Raw genomic sequence first — 15,540 nt, 5'->3', positions numbered from 1 at the left:
TGACTTATGGAGAAGGGGTGAGATTAAATAAGTTTGTACTTCTTCTCACTCCTTTTCGAATATGTAGATTAAATTATTAAGGTTTATTTTTTTAAGTTGTTTGTATATTTTGTTATTCTTCTTCTTATTATTATTATGGGACAGATTTAGCAGCAGTGACGTCACAGCCCCCTCACGCTCCTATAATAAATCCGCGTCCAGGACACACGACGGACACGCCCCCTAAGTGGCAGCTCTCCACGGCGCATGCGCAGATCCCCAGCAGGTTCCACGAGTTTATTTCCAGCGTTTTTCCTCGGACTCGGTCTGTGATGCTGAAAACCGACCGAGCTCCAGCCCTGCGTCACGTCTCCAGCCACGTTCCCCCCGTCGGTTCTGCGGACCTGAGCGGGAACGTGTCCGCTGCTCCGAGGTCCAGCGGGGACACGTGAAATGTCTCTGCGGGGTTTGTCGGCACTTCCAGGCGGCGACTGACACACCGAGCCAGGCTAGCGAGGCTAGCTAGCAGCTCGGCGGGCTCGCGTTAGCCGCACCGCTGGCTGAGCGCGTCGCGGTCCGGACGCAGCGTTGATCTCATCATCCGTTTGTTTATTAATCTCCCGTTTCGTCATTTTGTAAGTTAGCGTCACACCGGTCGGTTGTTGTAGTGTTCACACAGGCCGGTGTAGCACATTAGCTTGTGCTAGCTACTTGTATGCGCTGCACGCTCCCCTTTAGCTCCCGATTCCCCCCCTCGTCGACACTCGGGCTTGACAGCGGTCACTTTCGCCAGGGTCGGTGAACCCGGTGCTGACATGCGGCGCTGACACGCCTGTTAGCCGGGAGCACACGCAGCAACACACCCGTCACGGTGCTTTTCACAGCGTCGTGGCTGACATGGCATCCAGCGGATACTCCGACCTGAGGCAGAAGCTCAAATCCATGACTCCACACAGGGACGAGTCCAAAAATAAGTACGTGGACGGGACGAGCAACGGCAGCGGGAAGGGGCGGAAGCGCGAGTACCGGGAGTCCGACGGCGACGAGTGCGAGCACAGCGAGGACAGCGCGGAGCTCCGGGAGCAGGAGGCCCGCCGGGTGAGCAGCAGCATCCTGCAGGAGAACGCCTTCACCCCGGAGGAGTGCGCCCTCATCGAGGAGAAGATCGACGAGGTGGTGGCCAAGGGGGAGGCCGGGCTGTACCGGGAGCACACCGTGGACAGGGCGCCCCTCCGCAACAAGTACTTCTTCGGGGAGGGCTACACGTATGGGGCCCAGCTGGAGAAGCGTGGCCCGGGCCAGGAGAGGCTGTACCGCAAAGGGGAGGTGGACGAGGTCCCCAGCTGGGTGCACGAGCTGGTGATCAAGCGGCTGGTGGCCAACGGAGTGATCCCGGAAGGGTTTGTCAACAGTGCGGTCATCAATGATTATCAGCCCGGGGGATGCATCGTGTCCCACGTGGACCCCCTGCACATCTTCGCCCGGCCCATCGTCTCCGTGTCCTTCTTCAGTGACAGCGCCCTGTGCTTCGGCTGCCGCTTCCAGTTCAAACCCATCCGGGTGTCCGAGCCGGTGTTCGTCCTGCCCGTGGGGAGAGGCAGCGTCACGGTGCTCAGGTGATTCAGTCTGGACTGTGTGTTGTCACTGAAGTGATTGGATCCCTGTCGGTCCTGAAGATTTTGTCTTTGTCACTAAAAAAAGCTTTCTCTCATTCTCAGTGGCTACGCTGCAGATGACATCACCCATTGCATCCGGCCCCAGGACATCAAGGAGCGGCGTGCGGTCATCATCCTTCGAAAGTGAGTCAGCAAACTTTAATCCCGACAATATGGTTGTTTTATCACATCCTGGTCTAATCCAATGCGCCTCCTTCTCCTCCTCCAGGACCAGACCCGATGCCCCTCGAGTGGACTGCGACAGCCCTTTAAGTTCGTCCCCTGTAGAGAGACCCGCTCCTCTGAAGGCCAAACGCTCTCATCGCAGAGCACAGCCTGATGCTGCACACAGGTATACAACCCCCCCCCCACATACAGACTCTGTAGGTCCAATAAAAACATAACCAGGGAAACCCCTCTCCCTTGTCATTATGAATTACATGTTGGCTACACAACCATGACCATAGGCTGTAAATAAAGATGGACAACGCGCCTCCACTTCCTCCCACTATCCAGAAATATACCGGATATGCACGCTGCCATCATCTGGAGTCAGATTCTGCACAGTAGTGCTCGGGGGGGATGGAGCCGCAGTAGCGAGGTCGCATCGATACACAAGCTTGACCAATGAGGAGTCAGTCTCAGCTGTCAATCATGACAATTCACCCTGTTTATATAATCAAATAACTAATTACAACCAAATGTACTGGAAAAATGAAATTTTTGAAAAACGACAGTGTGATTACTCTTACCTAAAATGCCAAAAATCATCTTTGAGGTGTAATTCAATGTTTGAGTTTGTTCCATGTCCCATCCACTAACATGGAGGAGGTTGGGTTTATGACTTGTACACTTGTCTTCACCTTTGGGGAGCTGTCATGTCGTCCATCTGTATATTCCGTCTGTTAGCATGACATGTTATTATGAAAATGGTCTGTTGATGTAGGAGGCAAAGACAGAGTGGTAGAAACAAGGTAAAACATGAATGAACAGACGATGGAGAGCCGTGGTCTGACTGGGACTGAAAATTCAGTCCTGGACTTACCCACTGGGACCGGCCTGCAGTTGGAATGGAGTGAGAAGTTAATGGATTTTTTTTTTGCGGTCCAACAATGCGGCAGATTAGTCGGGGGGGTTGTCCCGATGGCCAGTCAGCCAAAAGTGGTCTCAGACTTTTGGACTCCGCTGTGTATTTATATCACAACTCACCTTCAGACAGTTTTTCTTAGTGTGGCTCTTTTTAAAGGTGTTTTCCAACAGAGACAAGTGTCCTCAGTTCAATACAAGCAAAACAAAACAGAGAGACCTTATAATACCTCTTTTACACCAAAATTAGCAAGTATATGCAGGTTTTTTTAAACACGGGTAAATTTGTTTAAAAAGTGTTTGCTGTCACAAATGCGCCGGAAACTGAGCTTTCTCATCTCGCTGTCTTGCCAGAGCTGCAGTTTGTATGATACAAAGAAAAGAATCTCTGTTTGCACATTGTTCACAAGATGTAAAAAAACAATAACAACTCAAGCGTCGGACAGAAGGCAGATGTTAGTGGGTTTATTGACCAGTGGAAAATGGGCTTAAGACACATTAGTGTAAAGGACATAAATGCAAACTAATGCACAATCAGTCCACGTGTGAAAAATGATCCATATCTGACATGACGTCTCTCTCTCTTCCCCCTCCCCCAGGCCGAGGGTCCTGGAGATGGATAAAGAGGAGAACAGACACCCATCACTCTCCCGACAGCGACGCCGCAGCGGCAGCTCAGAGAACTACTGGAGGCGCGGTCAGGACTCCGACAAACACCGGGAGAGTTCGGGACGCAAAGTCAAAATGAGACGCCACTGAGCGCTCGTCACTCACACACGTACACTATTAAAATATTATCGTTTCTTCTGTGTATTTTAGTCTTGTAACTTGATTTGATCAGACATCGTTTTTTTCTCTCGCTCCAGTTTTAGTCTGGCACGCGGAGCACAGTCATCATACCGTCTGCATTTTGAGTTTGGATCAGTTTGAGTGTATATTTGTTTCCTGACAGACGAAGCTGCCGTCTCTGCTGCACATTATAGAACTTCATGTTACTTACTACAGCTCGACTCTGTTGTCAAACTGTTCGATTACCTTTAAATCAAACATTTATTTTGTTCCTATGTGCATAGATACGAAATGGCATGTATTTTTTGTAACCAAGATGTACAGACCTTAAGAGCTGAAAGGAAGATGCACCTATGGACTTGTACAAAAGAAAACCTGAGCTGTAATCTAACTTGTTATATTGTACAATACATTTGTATAGTCTTTGATGGGGGGAACTTTTATGCAGAATGAAACTTTTTTTTGTTTGTTTATGTTTTACCTTCATCTCTCATCCATACTTTTACTGTGCCATCCCACCTCTTTCCTCTCTGTTAACTTTAGACTCTGTCACAGTTCAGGTTGCAGTAACTGTCCGGTTTCCTACCAGGCTCTGTGTTTTTATTTGATTCAGCTGTGGCTCCGCTTCCTGAAGGTCACACTATGGGATGTCAACTTAACTGATGCTTAATGGAGTGAGGAAATATACTCAGGCCTTGTTTTACACTTTAGTTTCAGTCTGAGGTTGCAGTTCCTGATATAGTGACAGATGCCATGTTATTGCTGATCTCTATTAAATCTAACTTTTCCTCATTCAAGTTGGGTGATATCGGAGCAAAGCCGACCTTATTACGTCTTGTTTTTCTTGGGTTTAAATACTTGGTTAGTATCTTCAGATTAATCAGTCATGGTTTGTTTGTTTGTTTGTTTTATAAACGTATACATTTGTGTTCTGCCGAGTCAGCCATATTTCCAGAGGCACTCATTAGCCGACTGGTTAGTCTGGAGTTACACAAGAATTAAAAAAACCGCAGAGCAGATATTACTTTCTACAAATAGGATGGGTGGCGTTCATGGCTTTTCTGAAGCACTGCTAGAGTTGTGAACGTGTTAGTAAAAGTTTATCTTCTCATGGAGAATACTGGAGCTCCTCTGCCAGGGAATGGGACACCCAGCCTTGTGGGCAGTGGCAGCACTTAAAAGTGGTTCAATGAGTTTCAGTGGTTACAAAGATGGTGCCGTCTTATTGAAATATGGCTGAAAATAGTTAATCTATCATCATTAAAGCACAACTGTTAAATGATGAGCCATTGAAGCAGCACAGAGCTCTTGCAGTTGACCGGATTAACACTTACTCATGTCATTGAAGGAGCTATTAAGATTCACATATAATTCATATGATCCGCTTCACATGATCAGTGTAACTTGTTAATATAGTTTATGTGAGATGTTACATTAATTTCAAGCAGTTTGTAACTTGTTTAAACTGATGAAGCAGTGTCATGATAATTTCTCTGTTCATTGATGCAGTGGCTATAATCCTGACCATAGACGGTATATAAAGATGGATGACATACTTCCTCACACTGTCCAGAAATGAAGTTAAGAGTCATCTCAGAATTCCAGCTGAACACAAATTGTGCTCATATTGGCAACACCTACAGTTGATGCTCTATTATCCCTGGTATGTCCCAGGTTTTCTGTCTGGTACATCGGTTCCCGTCGTTGCTTAACAGATGTAACAAATAAACGGCCTCTGTTCAGACCCACTACAAGTGAAAAAGCTCAGTTTTCATGTTTGCCAACAGTTGAAAGTTTGATTGTTTTGTCTTTGACTGAGAAACGTCAGTCAGATTTTCACCCACATGGAAATCTAACTGTTTATTGATATAATTAATATCTGCTGCGGTATGTTCCTTCCATGTTGGGTCATATTATTACCTGTTCTTTTTCTGTGTGTTGAGATCTTTGCAATCAAATGTATAAAGGGTTTGTACTTTTTGTCTTAACTTCTTTTAAATATTTTCATTTGCACAATCAGAGGCAGCACAGTCTCCAAACTAATTACCTGTAAAACATGAGAAATAAAGTTTGCAAATTGTATTAGTTAAGTTAAATTTTATATTTTACGATAAACACTGGTAGAAAAAAGGAAACAAATATAGAGGAAAGGGAGACATTACTTCTCCTTTTTAAGTTTTACGACATAATTTTGTTTGAGTTTCGAGTTAAAAGGGAATAAAAAACATTAATAGTAGATTTGGCTTTAACTGTAAGAGACTAACAACATATCGGGTCTTGAATATGTAGGAAGACAAATGTATTGATTAAAAGCAGCAAAACTGTAAGCACCCCTTCTTGTAATGGGGTTATTGGCAATGCTTTATTTTGCAGGGGGTCGGTTTATTTCCAACTAATCTCCTAAAATGTTTCCTGGAAAGAAACCATTTAATTTAGTGTTGACTTAAGTGATCAGCTGGTGCATTTCCAGTTATTTGCTAAGCTCAAGGTGGGTGGAACAAACACAACTCAGCGTAAATGAGGTATAAAACTTCCATTAATACATGATTATTAAATATTCTCTGGTGTTTGAATGCAGCTGGTATCTTTTCAGGAATCCATCCTGAAACGAACAACAATAATAGTTTGAATCGCTGTAATCTAAACTTCAAGTTTCTTTCCAGGAAACTTTTATGAATTTATCATGAATAAGTAGAATAAACATTATAGTAGCAGTTCCTGGGGTGGCTGCTGGGGGCGCTAGTGCACTTTAACGTTGAGTGCAAGCCACTAATTACACAGACGAGGAAGAAGAAGAGCAGCTGATAGCTACCTGAGTTATATTTAAACCGATGAGCGACAGTTGCGTTGCGTTTTATAGATGATAACGAATTGAAAAAAAGACGCATTTTAACAAACTGATGTTTCGGATTCAGGCGGTTTCATCCCTCTCCTCACTGAGTGGTGAGTATTTCTAACCAGCAGACACAGCTAATGCGGCTAACTAGCTAGCTTCACTAACTAGCTAGGTTAGCTGCTAACAGGAAGTGGCAGCTGTTCGTCTCCTCTTCGTGTTTTGAAAATACTTCAGATTAGATTTCTGTCTATTGGATGAATGTGCACACGTGTCGGGTGTTTAACTGGGATGCCACTGGGCTGATCTGGGAGCCTGAGTGGAAAAACACTGGAGGAGGCGTTTAGCATCACAAGGAGAAAAGAAGCCAGCAGCTGAAAGTTCAAACTGAATCTGTGCAGCTGATACACGTGAGAAATCCAGTCAGGAGGAGGAGGAGGAGGAAGGTTTTTTAATGTTTTAATATAAGATGAATATAAGATGAACTATCCTCTGCTTAAAGGGATGGTTCACCCCAAACTGAAAATCCACTCATTATCTACTCTCCATTAAGATGGAGGGTGGGGGGGTGAAGTCTTTGAGTCCACAAAACAGTTTCAGGGGTGAACAGTGTTGCAGCCAAATCCAAAACTATTGAAGTAAGCGTTGACCGATTCTTCAAATGTATAAAACAATAGAAAAACAACATAACATGCCTCCATTCTGCTCCTATGTCCACAAGTGTCCACAAGCCCCGACATTCAAATTGTAAAGCAGTTCTCGCTGATCTCACGCTGATGAGAACTGCAGCAGTAACTAGGAGGATATCAGAGGATATTTAGGCTAAAAACATGGTGTAAATGAAGTCGTTTCATGTCGAATTTGAAAGTCGGGGCTTCTGGACACTTAGATGACACCACAGGAGGAGAACGGAGGCATGTTATGGGTTTTTCCCTATAGTTTTTTATGTTTAAAGAATCAGTCACCATTTACTTCAATTGTATTGGATTTGGCTGCAACACTTTTTACCCCTGAAACTCCAAAAGTGTTTTGTGGACTCAAACACTTCACCCCCCCATCGGCACTGTGGTGAGTAGATAATGAGGGAATTTTCATTTTTGGGTGAACTATCCCTTTAATTTCCCAGAAGGAGAAGTCACAGTTGTCTTTCTTTGCAGTTTCCTGACGTAACAACCCACTGTTGTTGTATCGCAGAGCTGACACCAGAGAAGTGCTGCAGCTAACTAGCTTCATTATTGATTAATATTGATTATCATTGTCTCATGTAGATAAGTGGCCTGTCCCCTCATTGACAGTAACGACCTGGGGGGGTATGCTGCTGCTAACACTAGGGCTGGGCGATAAACAATATGGATAATTATTGTAATATATATTGATATAATGATTATGCATTGTGCAGGCGCTGTGCGGAGGATTATAACACATAACGGATCTACTTCAGATTCTCTCTCCTGAGGAAGAGTTACAAACACAACCTTCAGTCAGGAGTCTTTCAAATCAAGACTTTTATAGTGATAATTATCAATATCATTTGATGTTTGATGATGAAGTCTTTTTCACGATGTTATCCAGCCCTAACGAATACTACACATTTGTTTCAGCTTGTTATATTTTAAGTTGGCATTGTACAATTTAAACACCATTTTGGAAATGCTGCCATGTTTCCTCACCAGCTCAGAGACTTAAAACAACAATCAGAATAATGGTCATCAGCATTATTGACAGATTTTTATCTGCTGCTCCATTTTCTACAATCAGCTCAACCACTGTTGGGTAACGTGTGTCAACATGACGAGTGTCCACTGCCCTTTCCCTCACTTACATGTCCGTTCCCTGCACTGTATCCTCCCACAGATTGTAATGTAACTAATGAGGCTGGTTGATATGGCCAAGAATCATATCATAGAACAAAAATGTTCATATCAGTCGCAATTATGTGTTATACCTCCTCACTCTTAGTACAATGCATTAACATTATAAAGATATTAAACTTTAGTTGTATTGCTAATGATGAAAATGATTTAGTGACGATGATTGATATTGTTTTATTGGCCAGTCCTAGTATATTAAACAGAGAAGTGACCTCTGCTCCGGTGGTGAACGTGCCGCCTCCGTACTGTACGCGCTGCAGACGTTAGCTGTGTTGTAACTCGATGAGGAAGGTTGTCATAAATCCGAGCCGGCCTGTGTGACTCAGGCATGTGTTGGGTCTATAAATAGTGTGTCTCCATTCTGGGGACCCTGTTGCTCTGACAAGGAGAGAGAGGACAGTCCGTTGAAGTGGTTATTCCTGGCTCTCAGGTCCCAGGAGCTAAAACGTTATGAGCTTCACACGTGTTCAGTGTTCTGCAAAATAAAATAACCATCATAAATCACACATACTCCATTCATACTGCATGGGCCTGCTCCAGGAGTAGAATGATTTCCCTAAAGTTTTGAACAACGTTGCAGAGACTTATTGCCTTATCCCCGGCCATCTGCTCAGACAGGTGTCCGTTCTAACTATAGGCCTTTGCAACCGCAGACATTTTGATTCGGCCCTGAAACAAACTCCAAACTGTAATTAATAACATTAACGATGCCTGTGTTCCATGCGGCCGAGTCAGAAACACTGGAACAGAAGCCACAACCATCGGTAATGCCATTAATTACACCTGTGGTTTTTAATCCTACTGTGCTGTCAGTGTATCTGCTAAAAGACGAACCACATATTCAACTGGAATTTCTCCAACACGCAGCCAAGAGAAACATTCCAACAACCCTCTTTTTTTTAATCAGAGGAATGCATGTCTAATTATCCTGTGAGCTTCTTGTTTTCAAAAACAAGATTTATAATATGACCCCAGATGCACCCTGGGTAAAGCCATTGAACAGACTGCAGCTGAGTGGACGGTTTCCCAGAACTGCAGCTTGTTGTCGGAGTCATGAATGATGGGAAAATGGTTCCCATCAAGTTCAAGTCAAATTTATTTGACTTGAATCTCTTTAATCTAATAATCTCCCCATAGGTGTTCAGTTGAGTTTAGAGTTGGTGCAAATGAAGCATTCAAATTTCTTTCACTTTTATCAAACTATTCAGTGATGTCTTGTACCCACGCTAAAGGAATTTGCATTTGTTACATATCTTTGACTTATTTATCCAAATTTGACCTTGAATTTTCACCTGTATGTACATATGTTATAAAATGCTGCTGAGAAAATTGTATTCAATATTGAATATTTATGGTATCATGGTTTATTCTGCCTTCATAACATTAGTGCAGAAATGCAGTTGCATGCCACAATACTAGAGATACAGAAGGCAGCAGGTAGACTTTATTTCACCTCTACCTTGACTTTTCGTCTCCTGTTATTTCTGCTCCCCTCAATTTATGCATTCTCTCTTCCCAAGGGTAACCACAAAGAAAGGAAGCAATGAACTTCCAGGGTAGTCGGAGGCGAGGAGAGGATGGGATTGCCATGGTGATTGACTTCCTGCTGTCCAATGCTCGGCTGGTTCTGGGAATTGGTGGAGCTGCCATGCTGGGAATCGCTACACTGGCAGTGAAACGGGTGAGTGTTTCTCAGGTTGTTAGGATACAATCTGGTTCGTTCATATTCTTACGTCTTGGGAATATGGGAAAAAAAAAATCCTCTGTATTTTGGACGAGACATGAATCATTGCATAAATTCAGACTCAGAAGAAGAAAGTTATTTTTCTTTATTTTCATTTGTCATAGGCTTACTGTTCCTGATCTCTCTCTCTATATCTATCTATCTATCTATCTATCTATCTATCTATCTATATATTAATACAATCAATCAATATTATATAGTACATATATAGTTTTTTTCTTCCATAGCCCTTTACTATAATAATGAGAAATACATTATCCTCTGACTAGTTACACAGCAGCCCTGTGCCACTAACTTTAGGAAAAGATGGATGATATGACTCATAAGTGAAGCCAAAGCGTCTCGATTGCCCCCTGGTGGCTGGCTGCAGTATAGCTCATAAACCCCACCTCCTCCATGTTAGTCAAATCTGTTTTTTATCAAGAATGGTTTCTTTCATTTTATGTAGTTCTTATCTTGCTGATGTTTGTTCAAGTGTTAATTTATCAAATAAGTTTGGTTTTAATTATTAATTTGATGCTAGAATAATAAGGTAAAACATCATGATTGACAGCTGAGACTGACTCCTGATTAGACCCTGTGATATGAGTCATATCAGCTCACATCACTCTGAAGTAGACAAATAAAATGAAAGCAGCAAAACGCTGACTGTACTGAAAAGTTCTCCAACAAGTAGATTTCTGTATGTTCGGAGATAATCTGCTGCCTGGTCTGCAGAAAATACAACACGTTAGAATGTTGTCAGCAGTTTGTAAAATATGCAAAAAAAAAGTTGCTCAGTCTGAAGTTCCATGAGGCTGAAGTTATCTGTCTGTGTGCTCTGTGCTCTATATTAGTGCAGGGCATTATCACTGCGCTGTCGTGCATGACTGCGTGATTGTGACGATGAGTGTTTGTGTTCAGCTGATAGAGCGCGCAGGCCGCGCTGCCGATGATGAGAAGGTTGAGCAGAAGATGGCTGAGAGCTGGGAGGAGCTGAGCTTGGTCTCGGCTTCACCCGAGATGATCAGGAAGGGCATCGAGGGCGTGGTGATGAAACATGTTGCCAAGGCAGCGAGACAACAGAAAGGTATTAACAGACAAATGACTCAAATAAGACCTCACAAATGCAGAGAACTTCACATTTCATTATTCTAATCTTCCTTGTAAACCCTCTGATATGACTTGACAGCTGCTCTAACCTTTCTCTAACTCAGACGACCTGAACCAGCAGCCTCAGATGTCCAAACCTGAGTCGAAGTCCAAGAGGCTCCAGCTGTGTGTCCTCACTCTGCAGGTACTCGTGACATTTCAGCTCCGAGCTCTTGAAGAGACATATTATGCATTCAGTCCTAACAGCTGCTGTAACAGCCCAGCTCAGTGTTGGCTCATTCATTTATGCATGTGTAACATGTTTTTTAAAGCGCAGTGCTTAGGGGATGCACATTGTTATTCACTGCTTAGGCTGCACTGAGTCCCTAGAGCCCTGAATCATCAAAATACAATGTGAGCGTGTGCACTGACTATATGGAAGAAGTCAAACAAGCATGAAACAGCTTTGTGTTCGTGGGCAGAACATCCACACAAGAAGAGCTACAGTGGGTTGTTCTATAATAGCAACATGAAATCATTTGCTCCGTAAATGGTAGTAGAGCGGCTGCAAATGCATAACTGGACATAACAGGGTAATTGAAACAATGTGATTTGCCTTTAAATAAAGCTAAAGCAGATGATCTTTTACGAACTGTTGCACATCATAGTTTCCTATTTGCCATGTCTGGAACTTACGACACGGTGAAGAACACTTGAAACAAAGCAGAAAATTTGATTTTTTTTCTTGGCGAAAACCTTTAGTCTGAATAATTTGCTTCTGTACAGACAGTCAAGATTGTCCCAGCGACTGATTTGTTCTGTCAAGACTTGTCATCTTCTGAATCATTGATTAACTGTGTGTAGGAGCGTCTGCAGCAGTACTATCACGCGAGGGCAGCACTCACTCCACATGAGGTCCAGAGAGCTCAGTCTCTGGCTCTGGACATCTGCACGGAGATCCAGGGCTTCCTGCACAGCCGTCACCCCGACATGCCGCTGGGAGAAATGAGTCTCGGAGGTTCTCTGCTGGACGACCTTCAGGTACAAACATGAACACGCTCAAAAATGTGCTGCTTTTCTGACTGATTTAATTTTAAGCTTTGCACCTCAGGGATTTTCTCTTTGGGGAGATGCAAAACGAAAGCCAGCTGAGTTTGTTTCTCTGTGTGCGTTTTAGGTGGTCACCGCAGACCATGCGTGTCTGCTGGTGCCTCTGCAGCTGGAAGCTTCTCTGTGGCGGCTCATCCCGGGGGAGGAAACTCTGCTCACACACCCTCTGCACTGGATGGTCCGCCGGGTTAATCTAGAATATTTCCCCAGAGGACGGAGCTACTGGGACAGGTGATCAATACTTTTCACATTAACATAGAATCAAATCGATATTTTTAAAATGACACTGACGAAACCACCGAGATTTCATCAAACTTTGCAGCGCGCTGATTTCCTCTTAAATGATCAATGAAAGTGTCGCCTCATCTCTCACCTCGACCAAGGTTGCAGGAATCTGGCTCATGACAGATGACCTGCTGTCCTTCTCTGACCATGCTGTGTCCGACTCCTGGTTGTGACACTTTACACTTTTCAACAGGGTTAGTTTTGACTCAGTATGAAACCCGGCTCTCGGTACAGGCCCGGTTTTTCTCTCACCTCTCCGTGCCCTTCTTGTTGGCCTCATTTCAAGAGTAATAAACATTCCGCAGATCGGTGGGATGCTGCGACGCATCCGGTCTTCAATCAGGCTAAAGGGCACATGTCCCACCGCTGCTCATTGACCTCCACATGGCTGTCCGACTCAAATTCAAACTGTATTTTTTGTACAGAGTCATTCCTGGGTCTACTGTAGAGTCATCTAGCATTGCCATCCCTGCACACAAGGGGATCTCTCTCTCTGGTAGAGGCATGAAACAGAAACATCATTGGAAAATGTATAATTTCTCTAAAAGCATTCTCCCCCCTTGTCTTGTAGGCACCTGGTGGGTGGTTACCTGTCTGCAGAAGCTGTTGGGAACATGTTGAGTAAAGCTGTCCTGGAAACTATAAACTGGCCGTCAATCAGCAGCGTGATGTACTGTCTCATCAGACCAGTACCGGGAGGACCGGACCCGAGGCTGGAGATCCGGTGAGTGTGTGTGCTTGTGTATTGATCTGCAGTTTTTCAATGTTGGAAATTAGCCACAGTTGATTTAAAGTACCTATGCTTTAAATCTAAAAAGTCATCAGCAAGGAGGCAAAGTATCACTGGTAAGAATCTGTAGATGGTGATGAGTAACATCCTTCACATTGTCTCTAATGTAAACACGTGTAAAGCCAATTCTTTGAATGCGCTGAATATACAGGATGTTAAAAGTAATTCTTTGTTTTCCTTCACGTTGATTGTGCAGTGTGATAATAAACAATTTGCCACAGTTACAGAGGCATACAAGTAGAAAATCCATGTTTGTGTCTTGTAATTTTCACCTTTCAAATAAACCTTTCTGCTTTAAACCTTTTAGGCTTCGTGATGAAGAGGGAGTAGAGACCAGTGATCCACCCTTGTTCATCTCCATGTTGCCTCTGCTGAGGCAGGAGGACGTTGTCCTGACTGCCCAGCCCGAGCTCACCTCTCCCTGGGTCAACGCCTGGCACCTGTCGCTCTACCCGTGGGAAACTCTGCGTCTGGCACAACTTGACGCCGCTGACGACGGACGCCGCAGACACACACTTAAAATCCTGAAGGCGGTGTGCAGACTGAACCCGGCCCTGCGACCGCTCCACGCTGCCCCGCTGGCCAATCTCATCCTGCACCTCAGTGACGGTGAAAGCGACTGGAGCGAATCCAGCCTGCATGTGAGATTCCAGCAGTGCATCACAGAGCTGATTGGCTACCTCGAGCAAGGGGCGTTACACAGCTACTTCAAACCAGCTGTCAATCTGCTGAGCGGCTTGTCAGAGGACCAGGTGGACCAGATGGGCTTCATGCTCTACTGCGCCGTGTCAGAGCCGGAAATACTGCTCATATGACTGAGCTGCACACACAACACTTTACGTGACACGCAGAGGTCGGAAGTTAATCTTTCATCATCCTTGACGTTTGGTTCAAGGCAAAGACATTTTATTCCCACTGCGATCTCGGCTTGTGGAGCTGCCTCATCTGGTGTTAATGGAAGGGAAGAGGGAACAGTTGCAATAAGAAAATGGCAGGTACCATGGACTGACCGGACGAGAGGCAATAAGGAGGCTGCAGATGTGAAAGTGTTAATCAAGGAAAGGAGAAGTGCCAAGGAAAGGAGCTGTGGAAGTGTTTATCAAATGTTACCAGAATGGTCTCAGTAGAACTCACACCTCCGCCAAGGCCCAACACTCACCTTAGATTTAATCCAGCCACACACATTCATTCATAAACCTCAGTCAGATGTGGTATTAACATCCGTCCTGAGTGATCCAATCACAAGTGGTCAGCGGTGATCTGTGTGGCTTCATTCTTTTCACCGTGTGAACACAATGAACCGAACGTATTTTGACACTCCTCAGTGTCCATGCATTGATTTGTTTGTAGCCACAGTATCAACACTGATCACCACAAAATACATTTCCTTAAATTGGTCAAATCTGTCTTTAAAGGTCCAGTGTGTAAGATTTAGGTGAATCCGCCATGTTTTTTCCAGTCGTCCAAACTGGACAAACTATCACTTTTTGAGTTTTTATGACAACTGAGGGTTTCCACAGGTTCTTTCATGTTTGGAAGGGGAGGGTGAGGTGAGGGGTATTTAGCTGCTACGTGCACCTTCACCACTAGATGTCACTGAGTTCTACACACTGAGCCTTTAAAGCTGCAGGAGATCCAATCAGAATTCAACAAATGTCTGGACCCATGCCAAAATTTACTGGGTTCTTCAAGTTTCATGGAAATGCGTTCTGTAGTTTTTTACTCATACTCCTGACAAACCAATGCCTGGTGGAGGTAATGATGCTTTGTGGTGTGTGTGAATCGCGCACACACACACACACACACACACACACACACACACACACACACACACACACACACACACACACACACACACACACACACACACACACACGAGAGCTAGGCCTGTGTCATTATTATTCTTCACAGGGAGTAATAGGTGGTCAACATGGCCACATACGGCTCAGTACTTTAACAGCAGGGGGGGGGAGGACAGTTGGTTTAACTCCCTCTCATTCATAGCGCTCGCTCTGCTTCGTTTTCCTGAATCTCCTTTAATAGATTATAACTATGCAGTAAAAAGAATGAACTGCTGAAATCCATCAGGTGTCGCTGCACTTATTTAACTATTCAGAGTTGGGCTTATTTAACTCCAGCGTGTATATTTTCATACTTGAGATTGAAGTGTGCAGTATTTTGGGCTCGTTTAATGTCCCGTCTGCCAATAACATTTGGGTGAACTAACCCTTTAACTTATGATTTAAAGTTGCCTAATGATTTTAAGCCGTTGCTTTTAAATACAGAATGAATGTGGGGGGCGTTTGTGTTTCTTCGTTGTGGATGTA

At 44.2% G+C, this 15,540-nt stretch overlaps 2 protein-coding genes across 2 annotated transcripts; both read left to right on the top strand.

The window, feature by feature from the left end:
• Nucleotides 1-222: 222 nt before the first annotated feature.
• Nucleotides 223-5,489, top strand: alkbh5 (alkB homolog 5, RNA demethylase). Its single transcript, XM_035179069.2, has 4 exons — nucleotides 223-1,595; nucleotides 1,698-1,778; nucleotides 1,864-1,986; nucleotides 3,320-5,489. The coding sequence occupies exons 1-4, from the start codon at nucleotides 877-879 to the stop codon at nucleotides 3,477-3,479; spliced, it is 1,083 nt and encodes a 360-aa protein (XP_035034960.1). The 5' UTR covers nucleotides 223-876; the 3' UTR covers nucleotides 3,480-5,489.
• Nucleotides 5,490-6,272: 783 nt separating this feature from the next.
• On the top strand, nucleotides 6,273-14,666 carry mief2 (mitochondrial elongation factor 2). The gene is made up of 8 exons (XM_035179058.2): nucleotides 6,273-6,452; nucleotides 9,734-9,894; nucleotides 10,861-11,026; nucleotides 11,154-11,233; nucleotides 11,893-12,069; nucleotides 12,206-12,369; nucleotides 12,995-13,147; nucleotides 13,521-14,666. Exons 2-8 carry the CDS (start codon nucleotides 9,757-9,759, stop codon nucleotides 14,026-14,028), a joined length of 1,386 nt encoding a protein of 461 aa, XP_035034949.1. The 5' UTR covers nucleotides 6,273-6,452; nucleotides 9,734-9,756; the 3' UTR covers nucleotides 14,029-14,666.
• The last annotated feature ends 874 nt before the right edge of the window (nucleotides 14,667-15,540 follow it).

Source organism: Hippoglossus stenolepis, chromosome 2 (genome assembly GCF_022539355.2).
Source record: "Hippoglossus stenolepis isolate QCI-W04-F060 chromosome 2, HSTE1.2, whole genome shotgun sequence".
In the NCBI taxonomy this organism is placed as follows: domain Eukaryota; kingdom Metazoa; phylum Chordata; class Actinopteri; order Pleuronectiformes; family Pleuronectidae; genus Hippoglossus; species Hippoglossus stenolepis.
Note: the sequence above shows the minus strand (reverse complement) of the source record. Positions and strands in the feature narration are given on the sequence as shown.